Raw genomic sequence first — 23,953 nt, 5'->3', positions numbered from 1 at the left:
TTCCTCCTGGTATAGCTTCTATGTCATCAAAAGAGAATCAAGTAGAGTTGTGAAGGCTGCACCATTAGAATGCATTAGTAGGAAAATAATAAAAGGATCAACAGGAGGGGAAGTGTAGAGAAATCTCACTCTTCTGTGTGGTCTCACCTGATTTCTTGCTTTCATGGGACTGGATTTACTGGTCTATTTTAATTCTCTGTACTGGAAAACTGCTATGCATCCACCAGTGTATGTGATCTGGCCCATAAAACATCATAATAAATTATTCTAATAGGCATATTAGAGATTTTAGTAAAACCACAGTAATGTGCTACAGAAAGAGCAGCAGAATCTTAAAAGTCAGGTCCACATGACATTACACCATCCACATATGAGACTATAAAGCATGGCTTCAGGACTACCATGCAGGCCTCAGTGAGTCTAATCACAACTGCAGGCCGCACATTTTAATATTAATGGTTTACATCATGTGGAAAAGCCTACTTTTCACATTAGTGAAGCCACCCCTAAGTAGATCTTTAGAGCCCACAAGGGAAAATGAATTAAAATAACAACAGACTTTACTTGGCCGCAGTATATATTAGTGCGAATAGTAACACATGAGATAAAAAGTGTCAATGAAAGATACTATACCTTTACAGAATGGCATTGATCCACTCCATGTGCCATTGGTAGTGCAAGTTCGAAACTTTGAAGTTTTTGGTTCCATGGTGTAGCCTGGTTGACATATGTAGGTGACATTCTGCCCAACAATATAATCATCGCCATAACGAAGACCATTGGCCGGTACACCAGGATCCCCACAACTGATTACTGCAAAGATGGAGATGAAGATGACCAGCATTAAAGAGTGATAGATATTAGGGATTTTTTGCATAGAAAACAAAATAGAATATCTTTAATTCGCTTATCAATCAACGAGTGTACACACATTCTTATTTTTGTAGATATTTGGAGGTTAATATCAATTATTTGCGTTCCTATTGACAGAGAGACAAATTCACATTTACCTTTTGTACAGCTAAATATCTCCTAAGTCGGTCAGAAATAACTAATCATGATTCACAGTATCAAGGTAAAGTAGGGTGTGGCTATCGAGAAGGTAGTGAACAAAAAAACATATATCAAATGTTTGCGTAATGACACTCAATGAATTCTGGTCTGTCACTGAAGGAGTATGCTAGAGAAAGCAAACTGGCTAGGCCTTGGTCTAGAATACAAGCTAGGTATTTGAGTTTGGGCCTCGTATAGTACAAGCATTGAAATCAACATGCTACAAGCTAAAGTTTGCCAATTTACACCAGTAAATATTTGATGGTTTGGCTATGGCCAGTGCCAATTGTGCAGAAACCCAATCCTTTACCCCTTCACGCTTGGGCCCAGAGATTCATTAAATATTTGGTGAACCAGACCTTCTTCTCCCACTCTCCCCAAGCAGTTGGCTATGAAGGATGCTGCGATGGCTGAATATGCAAATACTGGTCTGACACAGAATCCTTCAGGCATGGAGAATGGGGTGGCAGAATATGTGATGAGAAATTGACTGAAGAGAAGGAGAAGGGCCAGAATGTGATTGGTAGTTGAGGGAGAAAGGAATTCTGTTTCAAATGGAGGAGCAGGGAAACACAAACTGTGAAGGAGACTGATATCTAGTGAAGCAGAAGGAAGGGTGAATTCTGGCGTAGAAGAGACTGTCTCTTGATGTAGAAATGTAGATGTACATATAGGGGGAAACGTTTGGCAGGAGAGAAGGTGTGTTGGTGCATGAGATAGTGTGTCTTGTGAGACGTAGAGAAAGATTTTAGTGAAGGAGAGAGATAATCTCTGCTGTAGTGGGGGTCTTGGAGCAGGGGCAAGAAGTGTGTTGGTGCAAGTGATGGGTTGTTTGTGCAGAGGAACATAAATCTTTGCGCAGGGGAGGGACTTTGTAGGTGAAGGGGAGGGGGTATTGTGATTCAGACAGACATAGCTGGCAATTGCCACCAGATCATGTTTGAAACCTTCAGGCAATCCAGGAATTTTAATTAAGAACACACTGAATTCTGGAACATAGAGTAACTTTGCATGGGTGGAGAAGATGAAGTTAGTTTTAGTGTATGTATAGCTTGAGAATAATAGTGAATTTTCACACTGGTTTTGAGAGCAGATGAGGAGTGGATTACAATATTTGAATGTAACAGTTTTCTAGTGTCAAAAAGACTGTAGCATAAACTACACTATGGTCTTAAGATATATAACAGAAAAAAGCATGACTATCAATTGAGTGTACTCCTATAGTCTGTCTGCTGGGGGGATTTCCATGACCTACAAAGTGTAAAAGTAGTACAGGATTTTTTGATTTAGCTTTGGCAGTTGCAAGACGTGAAATAACTATGAACTGGGGAGTGAACAGGGCACCTAGGGTAGCAAAATGGAAAGCGGAGTTGGATTGTGGGGCGGTTATGAGAGAGCAGTATTGAATAGTGGTATGAGGAAAGGGAGAGGATCAATTGAAAAAGTTTGTGCATGAGATCATTTATTAGAATCCCTTGAAGATTTAGAAAAGAGTGATGATTCTGGGGAAGAAAATGGGTAAAAATGGAATTTGCTAAATAAATATGTGTTGTATATGTGCTGTAATGCGGACGGGACTCAAGAGAGGGTGGTGGTATTGGTGGTAAATTGTTTAATATTGTTATGCATGCCTTATTATAAATTCTAATAAAAAATGTTTACAAAACAAAAAAGAATACGTTTATCTTAGGAATTTAGTGGAAGAGAGTGGATTCAGAAAAAGAGGGTGAAAATTCTGCCTGCCAGTGAGTGTTCAGATATCAGCATTGATTCAGAAATTAGAGCCTCGCCTCTTTTATTGGTTTCATGTTTTTGGGAGAGAAACCTTTGCTTGTTTTGGGGAAACTACTACATTTAACTGTAAACACCCACACAATAGAGGCCTATTGATCTACAAATCCCGTCAGTATGCGCTGCTTGAGACAATGTCAAAATTCACTCTTCAATGAAAAATCCTGTGTTTGTATCCAGCCCCTACTGTGATATTATAAAGAGAATATAGAAAATACATATGAACACTTGAATTCACATGATCCCAATCACTTGAGAAACAACTCTAGTCTCTAATACTGTAAATGTAAGATTACTAACAGTACAGTGAAAGTGAAACATGAAACAACCCCGACACCAGGGGAAGCTCTCTTGCGGACAGACTGTCTTGCAGTGTGTCTGAATACTTGAGGAACTTTCGCATATATGTTTGAATTATTCTGATATGGAATGGCAACGACATAGCATACAAAACAGCGATTATAATAAGACTTTCTTTTCTGACAAACTCTTTTTAACAGGTTATTAAACAGGCAAAACAAATTCATTGCACATTGTGAGAAAGTGTCCTTTTCTGAATGATCACTTCCATTTGTTTGACTTACACAGCTGGCTTTTTGACTCTGTGCACAGGAACACTGCCAATCAGGCTCCAGTGCATGTGACTGGACTCCTAAAATGTGGCAAAATTAGCTAACATCTACTGGAATATTTAACTTTCCTATAATGCCATAGTGTGGTGCAGAAAGAAACCTATGGTATGGAAAGCTAAAGGTCACCTGTAGACTACAGTATTTATTTTGCCACCCACTAGCATGACATAGAAAATGGGGCTTCGGCCCTACCAGTGTAACCTAACTGCTGCAGTTTAAACCTGCAGTCCAACCTGTCAAAATATCCTCTTCTGACAGAGAAAAATCTCCCTTTTGAATATTATTAAGTCACCCCATCTAGCCCACAAGATAGGGTGCAGGGTATTTAAAAATAAGACATGTAGAACTGCAATGTTACTGTGTCCGTTCAGTGACAAGGCCCCAAAAGCTATTTTTGCTGTGGAATGCTCTGGCTGTCCTATAAGAAAAACCAGAGTACAAATTAAAATATTAAAGTGCCATCCTGAATTTGAGACCAGCTTCAAAAAGGATTCAATCACCATTTTTAATATTTATTAAAAATCTAACCTAGTGGTAAAGTTAGATTTAAAACAAATATTTATGAAAAGTGACTTTTACAAAGTTTCCTTCTCCCTGACTGAAGCTCCTAAAGGCTAAATTAATTGGGGAGGGTTGAGCTTTCAACCTCATTAGTTAGGGAGGAACTAGGAGTCAACCCCGCCCACATGCTGGTGTCAACCATAAATGTGGAGCCCCAAGGTACCCTCCTGGTAACACTTTGTGGACCTTCTGAAGAACAAAAGAGGACTGGACCTGCTGTGAGTGACCTGAAGGACTGGACCAATTTCTTCTTAAACTCAGGAAAATGTGGATTCCAAGGGTCAGTTGGCTGACCTCCTGTTTGGTTACAAGGAAACAGCAAGCTTCATGAAGCCTTTCTCCCCAAGTGTCCAACTGATTAGAGGCAACTGAACATGGACTAGACTTTGCTGTTGGCCTGTACCTGGCACCCCAAGAGTCTCTAGGTGCCTTCCACTGGGGTCCTGGAGGGGCTTAAAATTGTATTCCTATCATTGTTGGGGCACCAGAAGAAAGTTTGGAAACTTTCTCAAACTCTTTCTCTCCCAGATTTTTCACTGGAACAAATCCACTTATTTTATCGGACCAAGACTTGATTGTGGTCAGCCTCAAATTGTCCCTACTTCCCAGTCTACCATTCCAATAGACTATTATTAATTGAGCTTACTGCTTTTGGTGCTATTTCTAGTTAAAACTTTAAAAAATCATATTTCTGTTTTGTCATTTCAGTGTCATTTTATGTATCGGTTTGGGGTTTTTATTGCTTTGTATTTTTTACGTAATCCCTTTTTTGAACTGATGGAGCGCAAAAGTTAAATAAAGGTTGCCTCTATCAATTCTCAGCGTCAAAAGACATTTATGATAATTAATTCTTGATAGAATCCTGAAAAGTGGTTGAAACAAAAAACGTGAGATTTCATTCTGCATCGTAAAAGCATGCAGCAGTGTTTAAAACATGGAAATATGAAAACGTAAACAAAGAGAGAAACAGATATCATTTACCTATGCATGTAATCTCATGGCTTGAGAAACTAAACTTAATTAACACTGAATATGTGATGACGATAACTTTTAAGAGGTGTCAAAATGAAACAAAGTCTACATAAGAAAGCACCTGAAAAGATTAAGGGCCATATGTATTAATGTTAGGTTTTGCGAATCTCAAATAGCACATTTTTGGGAATCGCTATTTGAGAATCGTAAAACGCTATGTATGTAGGATTTGCAATAAATTTTGCGAATCCTAAATATTCCTTAATTGCGAATCGCAAATTGCAATTCACAATTAAGGAATACCTCCCCATTCATTCCTATGGGCCTAAAGGCCCATAGGAATGAATGGGAAGACATTCTCAATTTGCGATTCTCAATTAGAGAATCGCAAATTGAGAATGCAATTTCAAGGGTGCCAGGGTGTCAAAAGGACACCCTGTTGCATCCCTGAATTGAGCATGGGTGCCCATTGGCGCACATACATGCCCTAAGGGTATGTGTGTGCGCCACATGCCACTTTGAAAAATACAAAAATGTGCATTTTTGAAAGAAATCGCAAATTACCACCAATCTGTAGTTGGTGGTAATTTGCGATTCCTTATGCCATATTCGCACAACTTGGGAGCCTCATACATTCCATTTAAGGAATCGCAATTTGTGATTCCTTAAATGCATTCGCAAAATAAGGAATCACAAATTTTGCGATTCCTTATTTTGCGAGGCATTTTTTCTTTTATAAATACCATTAAGCCTAATTGCGATCGCAAACGCTGAAATTCTGCGAATTTCGGCGTTAGTGTTCGCAATTTTGCATGATACATATGGCCCTAAAAGGGCCTAACACCACTTACTAAAGATATGGGTTTCCTATATCTAGGATCACTGCACTTAAAACCTATAAGTCACCCCTACAGCAGGCCTTTGCAATCCTGAAGACAGGGTGCTTGGTTCTAAGTGAGAGGGTGCCCCTGCAAGCGCAGGAAACCCCTGCAGCCTATGGAGTCAATTCTCCGGGGTTGCCAGTGAAGCAGCCATATACTATATAAAGGGGCGCCATGTAATTACGTGGCGACCATCTCGAAAACGGCTGCAACAAGTCCTATCATATTTGGTATCAAAAATGTTGGAATCATACCCCCAAACCATAAACAGTGTGGGAGGTATGATTCCAAGCACTGGAAGAGCCCTCCGTTAGGCTCTCAGTGTTCCCGGTACTAGCCTTCTTGACCCGGACAGCACAAAATGGTTGCTGCAGAACAGAGACACGATTCTGCTGCTGAGCCAAGCTCGAGCAGGGGTAGGCCAAACAATAGGCATCCTGTCACAGAGAAGTGTGATAGGACCTCCCAGACAGGATTTAGTGTATTGGGATGGGGTGGGGCACATTTGGTGTCCCTGTGCATAGTCCAGTTCAAACGCAGGCACCGCAATTAAGTCGACCAGTCTGCTGATCCTGAGCTCCTCTGGGCTCAAAATGATTCTGCAACACAGTTGGAAGTTTTACACATCTCCAGAGGCCTGCCCTGATCTCTCACCAAGGTTGAGGCCAGTATCCCTCGTGGGGGTTGCAATAACCAAACCCCTGTGCACTGTGTCAACTTACACTTGCAAAGGCTTGTTGACTTCTTTCCAAGAAGATCTTCAGTATCCAAGTAGCCCGCACCTCAAGCATCTCCAGGTACCAGAATCTTCAGTCACACTGCATCATGTGCATCGTGGCTTGCATCTTTTGGTGAGCTGCTTGAGGTCCTCTCGCAACTCCAGTGCCTTCAGCCTGTGGGTCCACTTGAGGGTCATCATTGTTTGTATTGCTCTCCTGATTGCTCAGGGTCTGCCCTGACTCCCCTGCTTTTGGTGAGTCTCTTGGACCTTGCTGGTCCCGACGTTGCTCCTTCTTTTATTCCTGTGATGGTTGCATTTGCCAAGGCTTGTTAGTGCTCTTGCCAGACACCAACCCCTCAACACTCGACATCCTTCGTAGGACAGCAGTTGCATGGCTCCTGGTCCTCCTCAGCATCGACTGGTCCTCACAGCTGCAGAGTCACTGTCATCAGCATCATCCATCCTGCAACCACCGACATCGGAGGTCATTCGTCTTCTAAGTCTCCTGGTCACCCTTGAGTGACATAGACACTGTCCCCTTTGCTAGCATGTACCTCTCATCTTGAATACACCTTTCGGATTCCACCGGACACTTCTCTTCCAGTGGCAGAACTTTCCTGAAGTCCTCCATTGGGTTCGACGGCAGTTTCTGACACCACTTCACACGTATGCAACCGGGTTCCGTGGTGTAGGTATCGTGGGTACTAGGGTATCCATGGGTGGGGTGGCTCTCCAACCTTCTGTCTTCCATGGGGTTTCGTCAGGGTCCACTGGAAAGTGTCCTTAAACTTCAAAAATCCAACCGCGACTTGCACGTAGAGTTGTGCGGAGCATGCGGTATTGTTCCCACAATGCGCACGCTCTCTGTGGGGTCCCTATCTACTCACCTTGGGTCCCCAGCACTTCTACATCCTCTCGACATGGTCTTGACCCGAGTCATGGTTCTTATACCACTTTTTTAGTATATGGTTTGGTTTCCCCCAGGTCCACTGTGTATTTCGTGTTATTTACAGTGTTTTTTGCTAAAGTATTGTGTGCTTTGTGTTTATCTCCATGTAGGAGATATTTAAACATACTAGAGAGTAGTATATATTAAATAAATATTTTTATAAATATTTGGTGTGGTTCTTTTCACTTAATCTATACTATAAGATTGCAGTCTAGTAAAACAAGCTGCTTTCCACTCCTTCTGGACTAAGCCTGAAGGCTGCTCTCCACAGCTACCACTTAAAGTGCTTTCTAAGGTTGTCTTAGACCTCTTAAATCACCATATGAGTTGGCTAGACTGGTGCAAGATGCCCACTTACATTAAATTGATACTTGTATAGCGCACTACTCACCCACAAGGGTCTCAAGGCGCTTCTACGAATACCGCTGTGGAACCCATCCTGGCTTTCCCTGTGAGGCATCCACTCCTGGGCACCCCCAAGGTGGAGGCCAGGCATCCTTAGCATTGTGGGGGCCATTGTGGAGATTAAGCAAGCTATTGCCCAGAGTTGCAGAGTGGGACTCCATGATTGGAATGGCACCGAGGCGAGAATTATCAGGTCCGTGGAATTTTGAGCCCAAGACCCGCCGAGGCGGGGAATTGAACCCTGGTCCCGGGCCAGACCTCTGCATCAGGGTCTGCCGCTCTAATCATTGAGCCACACTTCTCCACACTAGTGGACATCATATACCAGGCCAGCTTCTCACAATGATATAATGCTGAATCTCGATTTCCCCATGTTTCTCTCTCATTTCTTTTCTAGGCAACGAGGGAATGTTTTCCTTATTTGAAATCTGTATGACATTGTGTGGCTAAATTACTAATTGATTATTATTAAATTTGATTACGAAATGCAATTTCATGTTTCCTGACCATTCAAATTGAGGCTTTAGATAAATGATTTACATCAACAAATCCTATCGGATTTAAGCCATTTTTGGGGTGAACCTCATGATTTTGTGGTTATATTTTTTTTGGTAACAAACGTGAATTGGTACATGAAAATTAGCATGTCTTTGTTATTTATTATTCCAGGTCCACATAAGGAATTGCCTCACGTTCTCTGAATATCCAAGTCTCTGTCAGCTCACATTAAAGATTAATTGGAGGACCAGTGATTTTAGTAGGTAATGTTTATGGGCCCAGTGAGTGAAAATAATCAGATTGGTAATTTAGTAGTGAAGAGAAAATTTTGCCCAGTTTTCCACTGCAATAGTACTGTACAAATACATTACTTATTGCCCAAGTTTAGCCTGCCTGCTGTATGCCATAGCTACCAGAGGGTTGAGTCCAGGTTAATTTAGTGACTTTGAAGGTTCACACTGACTGAGTTGTGATTAATATTGGAAGGTGGTGCTCACCTCAAAAAATAATCCTGTTTCTTGCAGTGAATTTCCATCCTTCCCAACTAATTATTCACTTCCCTTCAAGCATTACATCTCCTACTACACAATTGAAGATATTGTGCTAATACTTCTGATATATCGTGGAGCAATTGCTGGAAGAACTAGATATGGATAGTGGCCTGCAGTTACAGGTTTTCCATCCAAAAGCTGAAATTTTTAGGTCAAGCCTAGAGTCAGCACGCATGCGCTGCCCTGCGAGACATTGAGTATCTCCTATAGGGGTCTAATAACGCCCCAGGCATTGCGTTGGCTCCTTTGTGTGCTTTTAGATATTGCCTTCATTTTATTGGCTAATTATCACGTTTATCCTGCCTTTTTGCTGGGTGGTTCCTGCCCCTGGCGATTGGCACTGCTTCGTGTAGTATTGCCCTTCTCTTTTACTCTTTTATTTGATCACGTCCTTGCACTTCTTTTTCTGTTTCCTTGTTCCTAAGTAATGCGGCCGTATGCATTTCTTTTGTCAGCATTTACTAACTGCGTCTGCTCACTGAGGTGCAATCTTGTGCAGCTCGCTGCTTCTTGCACCATAGTACTGACGATGCCCCCTTTGCCGCCTCCTCCATTCCCCCCGCATGGCTAAGTGAATCACGTTGGTTTTTTTTTTAGCTCGCGCCTCGACTCGCCCCTGAAACTGTACACCAGTTACAAAGTCGGGCCGGAAGTCCAAGTCGACTGTAAGCATAGGCTGACCACGGAATTGCTGCTCTCGCTGCCTAGCCTGGAATAAGGTATAATTTTAAACTTGATAGTGCTGCCTAATAAAAATATACTTTTACACTACTTAGCACGCCGCACGTTCATGATTACATTTCTTCTGAACTGCCACACTGCAGTGTCTGCTCACTGTACTACTTCATTTTCTGCGTTGTTCAGACACACTAATTCCATTTTGTGTCCTGGGGTGAGCCACTTTGGTGCTGGTCGGCCCTACTTGAAAACACCTACTCGGTCCTCGCATGGGTGTCATTGCTCATATTTTTTATGTTTTCCTTGTCTTCATCACACATAATTACACTGAAATTTGGAAAAGTCACATATGGGAATCGGAAGCCTTGGCAGCTATGAGTCACTATTGCTTGCACCGCTGCAGTGCACTGTCTGTTTAAATAATTCCTTTTTGGAGGAAGCGCGAGATCAGCAGCTGCCTGCAGTCAGTGGGCACCGGGCTGCATGTTAGAGAACTTTAGCTAGAAGCTGTGGCAAGGCTGCAGGAGAGGCTACCAGCTGCGGGCAGTGACCAAGTGTGACTGTGTGAAGTATGGCTGCACTGTGTACTGCACAGGGCCATGTTGTGCCACATCGTGTTACCTGAAAAGACATTCTTAGCTCAGTCTAATTGATCCAAAGTGATGAAGCAAAAAACTGTAAGGATTAGACATGAGCACCCTGTTCCGCCTCTGTCGTCTCAGTAGTACAGTACCTGTGTTCCGCCGATCGGAGCCCGCTAATACTGGTGCCACTAATTAGTTGTCTGGTGTGTGCTTAGCAGAGATTTGCTGCCACCGCGATCATGGCACCAGAGGTACAGGTCTCTGTTGTGGCTGGCGCGGGCTGCTTCCAGCTCGGGTGAATCAGAACTGCACCCTACAGGATGGCACTCCTGCCCTGCAGCCCTACCGTTTAGGCACTGTCACTGAGAAGCCTCTGGTCAGTGCAGGCAAATCCCTGTCACGACCAAGAATGACTTCTGTCGCCGCAGAATTCGTAAATTAAACTAACTCCATGACCACCTCCACACTGCTCCCCTCCCCTGGTCGTGGGGGTTCTCTGGTGGACATTCAACTCATGGTGAGACTGAGAGAGGGCGCTGTGTGTCTAAATGCATAGGGCACAGTTCTAAAAGCGTGCCACGCCATGACCTCTCACCCTTACTACAATCTAGAGCTGGAGATGGGCCAGTCTTGCCTCAGCACATCCCACCACTGTCAGATCACCTGTCTGGAGTGAGTGACCCCACAGATTTCCGCTACAGCGACCAGGCTGAGCAGCAGGAATGATTTATCCAGCACTCCATGAATCCGTGGGTAAGTGAAAGATAAAATGGTGATTAATCATGTTGCTGCTACAGAGAGATCAGAGTTGTCTCATGCAACTTTTAGCTCCCCAGTAGCACAGAGGGATAACATGCCTGCTACAACTAACATGTAGTATGCATATCAAAGAACAGTATTTTATGTGGCTAGCTCAGGAGGTTACTGCTTTTGTAACAGAGATGCTTTTCTTACTTGCAATTCATAAATGTCAATCCTAATCTACACACTGGCCTACAAACTATTATCAAAGACATCAGCTGCATGTAAAGTGCATCGTATGACCAGAGTCGTCGTGACTGAGCTGGCCTGTACTGTGGTGATGCTCGCTCTGTCACTCACACTAGTGCCAAAGTACTTATGTCCTAATTTTATGTAGTTAAGTTATACTTCTGTTCACAGTTCTGTACTGACTAAGCTCAGTAGTCTTGAACTTTAGCTGTACATTAGGTGGTGTCCAGGGTCTGTGGCGCCCTTCTTCACCAACTCCTTTACTTTAATGAACCGTCAATTTGGCATGCATCTATCACTACCAGGCCCTCCTGTGAAGTTCTTGCCCTTCCATTTATGATGCTTTGCAGCAGTTTTAGAATGTTTCTAGAGTTTCTGGCTGTCACTTCTGATATTTAAAGATTTTCCCTCTTCATGGCTGGATTTTACTTGCAAGAAAGTGTCACTCATAGCTGGTGAAATGTCACTCATAATTGCACTGAAATTATGAAAATGTCACAAAAGAACAATCTAATACCTTAAATGTAAATGTTACTAACAGGCCGGTAATTTTGTTGTTTTCAATTGAAAGTTTACTATAATCAACATGTTAGATGGGTCTATGGGGAGATGTATATTACATTTACTCTTGTTGCCTTTTAATAGTTTGCAGACAAACATAATTAATCTAATTACAATTGGTGATTCTTTTTTTTGTAAAGATGCATACATCACCCACATGTACCCCAGCAGCACACACTACCCAAATGTATCCCGCCAACACACACCATATAACACACCACTAAAATCCACACCATGCCACTGCCCCCTCTGGCTAAACACTTATAAGAGCCCAACTGCGAGACCTATTGGCTATGTCAATGCTTGTTTTTGTATTACAGACTATACTAGCTAACAGTTTATGTATTCATTATAATTATACACGTTTTGCAACATCACATATGAGAAGAGATTGTTCTTCCCACTTGCATATTAAAATACTGTTAACCTTTATTACCTTAGCCTATGGGTAAATACGCTCGTCGAAATCAATGGAAATATTACAGTCTGAGCACTCACAAACTTTGTTCATGTTTTAATGTTTGTTCAGTTGCCTTTCTGAAACTCAGCAGATATGTTTAGCAGAGGCTATTTTATTCTGCTGATGGACCAGCTAAGGTTCACATCTCATTGTCCCTTTTCACATCTAATCTCCTCTGGGGCTGCAGCGACCAACTGCAAGTCTTCAAGGAATAACTAAAGCAAAAGATGGAGGAGGATAGGGAATGTGGTCGCACTTACTCCCAGGTCACATCTGCATGTGGAAGAAGGGCACAGGCAAAAACGTGTTTCGAAGACAACAGGGGCCACTTTATACATGTGATGGAGAACAGAGGGGTCCTGAAATGTGGAGATTTTTGGGGGGTCTTTAAGGGGGGAACTGGATAGTACTTTGACAGAAAAAAAATAAAGTAAGAAGACCTTTTCAGCTCATATGTTTCGTTCTTGGCAGGCAATGGACTCCTGGATAATTTTGCAGTGAAAAATATATTTGAAAAAAGAATAGGATAACTCAGAAGTTATATGAGGAGAAAATATGAGAATGTCAGCTCTGTTTGCTTGCAGGTTGTGGCCAATCACAGACTGGTTTTGCCTTTTAAAAATTCCTCCATGACCCATTCTGAGACAAAAATGAACTCGTGCATGTAGGAATATTTCCCTGGAAACTGTTCAGATGGATTCATGTCTCCCTGCTTGCTTCCGTAATGATGAAAGAGTACAGAGTGTTTCACCTGAATCCCTGGAACTAGAACTGTTGCCGTGTTTAATCACACCGGACTGCTGCTGGGCCCACTCACTGCGGGTCCACACCAGGTTATGAAGAAAGTATCTCCTCGTGCTGGAAGCGCATGCGGTCCCAAAGACAGAGGAGCCATGCCTTTCAGGGACAAAGGGTCAATCGACCATATGCAAACTGGACATTGCCGCACCCGGCGCCAAAGGCGAGGTTTACCTTCTATCTGTGAGTGCAGAATGCCCTGTGAATGTAGGAAGATGGAGCCGTGGCAGTAAAATCCAGTGGACCAAATGCACTGAGGCTTTTTGCTGTGGATCTGAACTGGAGTTGTGGGGAGTCTTCCACTAAAAACTATAGGCTGCTATCTGGGGAAACAGTTCTGGTGATTCTGACACTTTCCATCAAGATATATTTTAACAATACCTCGTTTTTGCTAGACGAAAACATAACATTAACTTTTATAAAGTATACCGTCTCCTAGTACATGCTTTTTGGCTGATATGGTAAAACAAAGCCACTACATACGGGTGTGCATTTTCATTGACTTCTCCTATGAACTGCCTGCAAGTTCCACATTTCTTTTAGTGATTGTATTTGAAAATTGCGTTGTAAAGTGAAAAGATAGGCTCGTGTTCTTTTTTTTTAATCTCCTCTTGGGGAGATCCCACCCTGTAGAACATCCTGGAGAAAGTTGATCTTTCTGTTTTTTACTCGTTCAATGCAATCAGGGACAATCTCTCTAGCATAACAATTTCAAAGTTCCCCCTACGGACACTAAATACTCACTCTCTCTACTCTGGCACATGTGCTGTCCTGGAATTGGCATGTCTCTACTAGGGGTGACTCATATTTCCCCTACAGGCACTGTAGACTTTGCATTAGCTAAAAGAGGATGGAAAGAAAAAAACATATTGTACAATGCTTAGAAGCACTAACATAGCTTGATTACCCGGGGAATTGACCTTCAGAAGTACAGTGTAGAGAAGGCTTGAATTCTTGTTTTAGGAAAAACGGAAAGTAATACAAAAATGATATAGATTAACTCCCAGGCCACACATTTCAGTTGTTAGAGAAGCTAAGACTGAAACACTATATTATAGTTGTGCTATTTATGCCTGCATTCATAGGGTATTTATATTATAGTTGTGGCTATATGTGCCTGCATTCATAGGGTATTTATATTATAGCTGTGACTATATGTGCCTGCATCATTGGGTATTTATATTATAGTTGTGGCTATATGTGCCTGCATTCATAGGTTATTTATTTTATAGTTGTGGCTATATGTGCCTGCATTCATAGGGTATTTATATTATAGTTGTGGCTATATGTGCCTGCATTTATAGGGTAGTTATATTATAGTTGTGGCTATATGCGCCTGCATTCATAGGGTATTTATATTATAGTTATGACTATATGTGCCTGCATCATTGGGTATTTATATTATCATTGTGGCTATATGTGCCAGCATTTATAGGGTATTTAGAATATAGTTGTGGCTACATGTGCCTGCATCATTGGGTATTTATATTATAGTTGTGGCTATATGTGACTGCATTCATAGGGTATTTATATCATAGTTGTGGGGATATGTGCCTGCATTCATGGGGTATTTATATTATAGTTGTGGCTATATATGCCTGCTCTCATATGGTATCTAAATGAACTGAACTGGATACGATAAACTAGTCTAGAACTGAAAGGGATGTGTCAGTCTGTCTAACGTGCCCAAAATGTATGCATATGTCATATGGTTAGTGTCAAGTTATGTACTGCACTCTCCATCCTGCAGTGATTTACATTTTTCAGCAAGGGATGATCAATCTGAGGACTCTAAAGTCCATTTTAAAAAGGACACAGCAGCACTGACCTTCCATTATGCCTTTGAAATGTATTTATAGGTATTTGCTCCTTTAGCTTGTTCTAAATGTCCGAGATGTGACTTTCCTTATGCAGATTATATACATATATTTTATGAATTTTGTAAATTAAGTGGGTTTTGGCAGAATGTGGAGCGGGTTCTTGGTGCCACTTTTAAAGTTAAGATCAATGTGAACCTTTCTATAGTAATTTTTGGAATGGACTTTGAGGTGACGAATCTTCTCCGGCCAATGCAAAGAGGTTTGTTACTATACCTAACTCTGTAAACTCTGGAAAGACCCTAAGCCCCCACTGTACGAAGACTGGTTGAAAGCAGCATTTGCTTTGGCACGCTTGAATAAGGGGCATTTAAATGATGACAACCTTAACATTTGGTCTCAGTTTTTATCATGGGGTAGAGATATGAGGCTCGATAGATAGCCCCGGTCCTATGATTACACCAAGCTTCATACGAAGAAGCTGGCCTGGTCCGGCCTAAAGCCAAGGCAGGTGTAGAAGCCTGGGGTGCCTAGGTCGGAAAGATGGCTTCTAGCTAAAGTTGCAGACGCTGAATGGTGAGATGAGGACAAAAAAAAAAAAGAAATGTATTTATAGGCCAGCTGAGGTGGCAGCAACTCCTATTTTTAAAACAGAGGGAAAGTAAGATAGTTATATGCATTTTAGTCAGTGGCACTGTACATGCAATAAACTCCCACAAAAGTTACATGTGTTTCAAATAGATTTATTATCCGAACGTCATAAACACAGCCCAGAATTCTATCTCATCTCATATACCTTATCCCTTTTCTAATGAAATCGGCATTAGGTACAACTTGTGGGAGATTTACATTCAGTAAGTCTCTCACTTTACAATTAAGTCACAGTATCGATCCTGTTTCCCCGACCCCATTCCTATGTTTTTGCTTACTATGGAAGTTGGAAGTGTAAGGAATCAAGGTGTACCTCTATAGGTTTTACATCCGTCTGAATGATCTTTATGTTTCTGACATGGATACCTGCATGTTTCCTCTCATATTTCCTACTACAGCAATCTACGTAAGACTGTCAGGGAATTCATTGGAAAGGTGTATGTAGCACATACAGAAACTGTCAGTCCAGCCAATTTGTCATGAAAAGAAGATATATTCCAATTTGTAGCAAATGGGGTCCACCTGTTCAGTCCCTCTGGAATATTCGCTTTTGGACTTACTGATTTTGGACTTGACTGGGTGGGAGTGCCACCGCTGGAGTCTAACTCACAGTACATTCTGGTGCACTGGACAGAGTGCTAACCACCAGTGCTCTCCTTTTAAGGTAAGGCCACTGCTGTGCAGCAAGGATAAGAGCCTCTGGGTTTGTTAAACATGAGCACACGTATGTTGGCTGCACATGTGAGGCTACCATCGTGCTCAGCGAGGTATCTGTGCATAGGTATTCTGTCACAGAAGGGGCCCCTCAAGGACTGGTGCTGAACTGGTTTAGGCTGTATAATGAGAGTGTAGGTCTGTAGCACTTACTGACAGTCTGTGTAGTTTATACAAATTACACAATATAGGCAAAACCTGTATCAAAATATATTTAAGCCCAATTTAGGACTACAGGTTACATTACAGTGAGGTATCAATATTAGTTCATCCAGAGTGTAGTTGCTCAGTCACAAATGTCACTTTAAGAAATATCATACTTCACTATATCAGCCATAATCTAATTCCAGGCCTTAGTTCCCCCTACTGGGACACATTCAATTCCCTGCTGACCAGAAGGAGGATCAAAAGTCACACCACACAATAGGGCCATTCACAGTGCTTGACACCTGGGAAAGGACGGTGTGGGGAGGAAATCTGCATCTGTTAATTACCGGTTTATACTACACCTGCAAAGCAAATGGTCAAGCTCACATAAACAAAGAAGGAAGGATAGGCCTCTGGAGTCAAACTCCAGAATGCTGTGCAGGAGGGTTAGGGCAGGGGTGCGGTGATGATATGGCACCCTATGATTGGCCAGGAGTGTCTAGTTTCTAGAAACTTTCATCCTAACAGATAAATCCCCTGTACAAGGGAGATACTTTTGAGAAGATACAGGACCTGGAAGTGACAACAACGAAAGAATGCCCAGCTGCAAAGAGAAGTCATCTGAAGCCGTTGTAAGGATAGAATGAAGAACTTTAACTCTAGCTGGTCCCCATGACTTGGTTGGGTCTCTCCATTGCCAGTGATGCTGGCCCCCTTACGCACATTGAGGAACAGTTAGGGAAATGGACCTGCTGGGAGACCCAGGATTGTTCCCCTGGGACGTCTGTGGACTAGCTCTTGACTTTGCTGATACAAGTAGTGATTTCAAGTAGCCAGGAGTCTGTGAGTCCTTGGAAGGGAGGCAGGGAGGGTAATTGGCTTGTTTGCTATGGAGGGGATGTGGAAGACACCCCGAAGATAGAGAGTGCACCAGGAGCCTAGACAGTGGACAGGTCTGTATATGGAGCAGCAATACCATTCTCCTCAAATAAAAGCCAATTTAGAGGCCAGGAAGCCAGAAGAAGATGCTCCTGGGAGCTAGGGCTAGCCCACATGAGAAAAATGATCTTAATATTTACTGTGAAAATTGCGCCTAGGGGCCTAAGAAATTGATAAAAGCAGCCTTGCTCGCTTGGGGACTGGGCAGAGAACGAGGCAAACAGCACTCTGCCTTATATTTACAAACTGAACTCAGGAAGAGTCGTGCCCCTGGGGGTTGGTGCATCCTTTCATTCTAATTCCCACTAGGAGCGGCATGCATGGGCCCCCCTATTTGAGCCATTCATGACCCCAGGACCCATCCCCTGTACCTGATGTAATGCAAAGTGTCCTGGGTGATTCCATCCCCCTGGGACAGAAGAATAGAGGCAACAGAGTTAGTGGGGTGCTCCACCCACTGCCTGTGACTGTGTTGGGGCAGGTACATTCCACTCTAACCTACCTACCCGTGGTCAGTACAGCCAGAAGCACAGAAAGAGCTGGCTTCTGTGCAGCAACCAAGAGAGTGGTATCACAGCTTGAGCAGCCATCAGTGGCTGCAGGGTCTTCCCCTCGGTCTCCCAACTATTGCCACATTGGGTGCGAATAAAAACACGGGAAAGATGCAGTATGAGGCCTCTGTACCTAAGAAGTTCAGAGCAATTAATGAAGTGTGTTTGGGGGGCTGCCGGAAGTGCAGTAGTGCTCCACAGACGTTTTCTGAAAAGTCACCTTAAATCCCCAAGAGCATTTAGTCCCTGACCCTGTGAGAGGCTTACCAGGTTGGAGCTGGTGCTGGAGCTTTAGCTTGAGAGCCCTGGGGTGTGGGGCCCCTGCTAGTTGGTCCTAAAGCTCCAGTGGCAGCACAGTGAAAGTAGAAAGAAGCCTCTGAGACATTTTTTTTTTTAATACGATGCTTTTTGACGATATTGATAATTGAAAGTGCAAAGCTGTATATTACCAATACTAGTATTGAATGTTGCTACTCTACCTATTGAGTTCAGCATGGTTGCAGTGGTGAATTATAACAAGTTGCTGCTTTTATTGATATATTGACACCCATCCAAAGTCAATAAGCCTACCTTATTGATAATGACACCCCTATATTGTGATACTGTGTCTAAGCATCTGAATAGAGGTACTATGATTCACAGCTATGGCTTTCTGCGGTGCTAATGGTTCTGCTGGTGGAATCAAAGGTATTTCCATGTATCTCATTGTATATATTTGCATTTACTGCATAGTATTTAGTAGTGTGTGTGTAATAAAGTACTTTTCATTGTATAACATATATGTAGGGTACTGCGATTCATAATTTTGGCTTGCTGCGGTGCCAACTGTTCTGAGGGTGTTTCCCAAGATAATACCACTTATCTCACTATATCTATTTGAAATTATGGTTTATACTCAGTAGTGTGCGTGATAAATTACTTTTCCTTCGTATAGCACTGGCTGAACAATTATTTAATGAGTTTGCTTGTTTTGAACCATTGAGTTTGGGTTACTGGCCCACATTCCATGCCCTGATGTATTTAACTCATTCGCTTTGCCACCCTGAGAGAGTCAAGTGGTACAATAGGGGACCTGGTTTCCAGTAAAGAGAAAGCTTTAGACTTACTACTTGTGCAGGCTTCATCCTTTGCAACCTAATTTCACACACACAAGTATAGAGATCTTCAATGTCCTACAATGGAATAAAGGATTTTATTTACATGCATCTGTCTAATGCACAAAGTCTTCTATAGATTGAGTATTTGATCTTTCCTTCTACTTTCTGGCATGTCTCTCAGATTCCTCCCTATGCTCAGAGATTATGCTGCTAATGAATCTCCCATCGACATAGAAGGAGCGTGGAATGCAACTTCTAGGTCCTAGTCTCTGGAACACATTATCTTTGCAGTTGAAAGTGATTACCAGTTTTATTTTGAAGACCATTAACATGTTTCCATTTTGTTAGTACTTCAAGTAAATAACTGTTTTCTTTGGAGAACAATAATATGTTTATTTTTGTTCGTACCTTTTGGTCTTCAGTCAATTTCCCAACCCTATGTTTTTGTTCAGTTCCATGAAATACCATTGGCACTCATTTTGCCTTATTAGAAATCAAACCAATTAATTACCTTGAGCCCATTGTTTGATTGAGTGTTTCTTTCTCAACAACTCTGCTTAAACAATGATAGATACCTGAAGAAGGTTAAGAATTTACTAATCACCAACCTTCCATTTCTTTTTAAGATGTGATCTGAGAGGATAAGACCAAGTCAATAAGAAGATTCCATTGGTGAACTCATCTGCGCATACAAAAATCAAAGTCCCATCTAAAATTTCCTCTACTGAAGTGCCATCGCAAGTAAGGGAGTTTGTCCTCAGTGGCCTTAATTAAGAATGAATAATTACCAAACCATTTCTCTTGATGTAATATTGTGCTTTATACACGCCAATTTGACAGAAGTGAGTGCACACAACCATTAGATAGAATCCCTCCTGTTTTCCATGTAGATCAGTTGGAGAGAGTAAGAAGACATCTGGCTTGCAGTTTCTAAGATGCTGTGGTAGGTGGTTATTTGTACTGTAGAGGAAACTTTTTGGAAAACACTTTCTTCATCCAGTTTCCAACATTAGTATATTCTTTCATAATACACAGCAGCCTAATGAAAACAAAGATACTTTTGACCACTAGTTAGGCTCCATCCTTAAACCAGGTAGTAATGTAATCTAAAGAAACCTTGTCCTTATGTTCATGTAATGTTCAAGCAAAACGGTAATTGGCAAGATTCATAATCTACCCTGAGAAAACTTTCTAAATGAATTGTAGCATCAGCTGTAATGATTTCCAGCAGCTTTTTACGTGGTCCCAAATTCCCCCTAATATGTGCCCTTTTAATTTAAACCTCTACAGCACTGAGATAAAAGCCCACATAGTCTGTGTCCTCGATACACACACACTAAGGACATTGTTTGCAGAAAAAATTTACATTTCAGTGGCCAACTAAGTGTAAATTGTCCAATAATTCTGATAACTGTCTTTAGGGGTTGAATCCAATCAGCCTTATTTAGTCTTGGAAAATCAAGAGTGTTACATCTGTAGGTTGTCCAGTTCAGATACGTTTTAGTGCTACTAAATGTCAGTCACTCTGGAGCTACAGATTTGAACCATCAATTCTGAATCTTCCACATTGACTGCTCCCACAGAAATGCTTTACATACTTGAAAATACTAAATCCATAACCCACAACACAACTTCCCTAGCACCCAAGACATCCTCTACACTGCTTGAACTCAGTGCTATCTAAGTGCCAATTTACACCTTCAGAATTCTGGCACTAACAAACCTTCTGTGGAAGACTGTGACACTATTCTACTGAAAGCGTTACAATCCATACCATGATGATTTTCAAGTAGACGTTTGTAGCATCCTCACCAGCCCGGGTACATGCAAATGATCATGCCACACACGGCGCTTGGTAGTACACATCTTTATTCCTCAGCATATAACTGAACATGCTACACCATAAATTCTATCACCCATTCACCTATGTCACTGTTCCACACAGTCCATAAGGATCCAAAAGGGTCCCGTCATCTCTAAATCACAAGACACTACAAAGGTCACAATTTTGAAGTAACTCTTCTTTAACACATGTATCCTCCTCACCCACAAATGTGTTCTATTTTACGATATCCTAGTGTGTAGTTTATTCCTCGACCCACCATCTCTCTGCATGCTATTAAACCCTCGCCTTTCTACCAATCCATGTCAGTGTTCATACAGTAACTCCCATAAACCCCATAAACCCCTCCACAGCCCTTCAACTACCACTATTCATTACACGTCACATCCTTTTGTCTCTTGTCCATATCCCCTTATTAGACTCCACTTGCCAGCTACATGCTGAAAGCACAAATGCTCCCTATTTATATAGATGATAAAAAATGTGCACACGGGAGCATATTGACATTTACAAACTAACTGTCAGTGTGCTGTTCAAATTATTTCTGCTTTATTAAATTCTCCATTCCCTTACTTGCACTCCCACAGCAGCTCAAAACATCATAGACTTCCTATTTTATTCAAAAGCCATTGCTTTCAAAAACAGACTCCTTTGAAATCCTTTTAAGCTCTACTCCACAACAGCATCTCCTGCCACTAATGCTTACAGACTTATTCTTCAGAATCGGTTCCTAGGTTCTGCGCCGTCAACTCTTATCTAGGAGAAACTGAAATATGAAGACAATGTCCCAGTTTCTTTTGTGCTCACGTGTACCACTTATCCTCCTACCTTGCTAAATCATTGGTCCTATCATCACATCTTCTGATTTTCCTCTCCTTTCGTACCAACCACTGTATCCATTATATGGCCTACGAGAAAGCGCCAAGTTAGCAGATGTCACCTATGGTAAGAATGTGACCCTTGATATCTATTTCCATTACAATGACTTGCCTGCTTCTTTATAGCCTACGAACAATGTGCACCAGTTGTACCAACATTTCACAAAAAACTGCATACAATAGTAAGACTATCTCTATATTACGAGTCATATTAAGAACTTCTCTGGGCTTACCACTGTCTTAAGTCCTGAGATGGAGGACTAATACGTAGTGTAGTCTGATGCTGAGATAGTACATCATCCTTTTCCAAAGTTATGTAAATACTGACGCCACTAACAGCTATTCACCATCTTTCTAAATCATCTCCAATATAGTTAATCCTTTTCTTAAGTGTTGTGAGGTTCAGTATACAAAAAAGAACCTAACAGGATAAATATTAGCAAATTATTACTACCATTCAAGAGAATAAATAATGATGATCAACTGTCAGATAATCAGTGGAAAACCAGATGACCCATCTGATATTGGTAATTATAACCTTCAGAAAATCTGCCCTTTAGGACACAAAAAACTGATCAAGGCCTAGTTGCCTCAATAAAGTTGCATGGCTCCTAGAAGGATGCTGATGCACTTGTGCTTTAGAATATTATAGAAATGGTGAAGAGAAAATTCACACCTCTCTAATTTCTTTGCAGCAGAGAGTTTTACATGAATGATGCACCCTAAGAGCAACATTGAGTGGTGAAATTGAGCTATGATACTGTTTTTATTCACATACAGTGCTTCCAAATAAGCATTTTGTACAATTGCGGTGACGATTTTTGTCAAAGAGCATGGTCACATAGTATAGGGCATAAACATAAGGGCTGCATTAATCACTAGTTATTTGCACGTTGGAATGTATGCACGTTCATGTTACACAAATTAACACCATTTATTTCACTTTGTTAGTTTGCAATTATGTGTGAGTTTGATTGGTCAGTACTTTATTTTTTTTGGGTGCATCTGGTGAAGATCAGCTGACATCACTTTTGGGTTTACACCAATGGAGCACAGTAGATTTGGTTCCGTGCTTGTTATTGTTATTTCTTATATGTTCTTTTATACCATACTTATCCCTGAGGAAGGGCAGTTTGCCCAAAATGCGTTGGGTCTACCCCATCTACGTTGAATTATTAGGAATGATGAACCACCATGTGTTCTGAAAGAAAAGCCTGGATAGGCATCTTGTTGAACTTTGTTGATAAAACACTGAATGACGAAAATGTATGGTTTGTTTTACGAAAGAATTAAATTGGATTATGATTGGAAGAAATTGGTTGAGCCTGTCCGATTGCTAATTCACATTTCGCTAATTCACATTTCGCTCCTAACTGTGCATCTTGAACTTTGGCGACCTGCTGAGGCTCCATTTCCTATATAAGCATTACATGCACACGGAACGTGCACGCTCCAGGATGGCAAGCCTAAACATACCCTTTGAGCATTCAAAAACTTCTCATAAACAATGCAAATTGGTGGTCATTCTACCACCTTTTGAAGTACAAAAATATATGGCTGCCAGGACCACCACTGTGCTCAGGATGGACTGACGTTTTAAGGCATTACAGTAACACATGGTATGGAAAAGGGACTATTCTGTTTTTCTGCAATAGTTAAGTCACCCCAAACATTTACCTTCTAAGTCCAATATAGATTTAAAAAGTCTGATCTCACAGTGTCTGAAGTTCTAAAAGTTATTTTCAATGGGGAAACAGCCTTTAGAACGTATGCTTTACATCGCATGCTATTACAACGCAGTCATTACAACAACCGCGTTGTTACAACGTGACCATTACATCGCGAGTTGTTACAATCTAATACCTTCCCTGCTGCTGCACAAACTGGAGTAGGAATAGTAAATGATACTATTCCTAAGTGCAGCGCACCCCCTACAGCAAGTCCTTGTATCGACCGCGATGTAAAGCATGCGTAGTAAACGTATATATTCTTTTCAATGTGTAGGTTCAGCTACATCTTTCATATGACAGGCCATGAAGTGAATAATGTATTTTTAGATCACTGTCTAAGACCATGAATCACTTCAGCGTTATTTGCGACTTAATATTAAAAATCTCAGTTTTAATTGTGAAATCAAATCTTTAATATTTTTGCTGAAAAAGTAACTTTGTGAAAATATACTTTGTGTGGTGTTGGTATGGGAGTGTTCACTGCTTAGTAAACATATGCTT

General features: G+C 41.5%; 1 protein-coding gene across 1 annotated transcript in view; it reads right to left on the bottom strand.

Annotated features, from left to right (window-relative positions):
- The window catches only part of CSMD3 (CUB and Sushi multiple domains 3), a 2,836,509-nt gene that overhangs the window by 141,199 nt on the left and 2,671,357 nt on the right, over window positions 1-23,953 (bottom strand). Inside the window, exon 59 of the mRNA XM_085605076.1 lies at window positions 634-813. Coding sequence (XP_085461202.1) covers window positions 634-813 — 180 coding nt within the window. The remainder of the gene's footprint in view (window positions 1-633; window positions 814-23,953) is intronic.

Source organism: Triturus cristatus, chromosome 5_1, assembly GCF_964204655.1.
Source record: "Triturus cristatus chromosome 5_1, aTriCri1.1, whole genome shotgun sequence".
Classification (NCBI taxonomy): domain Eukaryota; kingdom Metazoa; phylum Chordata; class Amphibia; order Caudata; family Salamandridae; genus Triturus; species Triturus cristatus.
The sequence above is the reverse complement of the archived record's forward strand: the minus strand, read 5'-3'. Positions and strand labels throughout refer to the sequence as shown.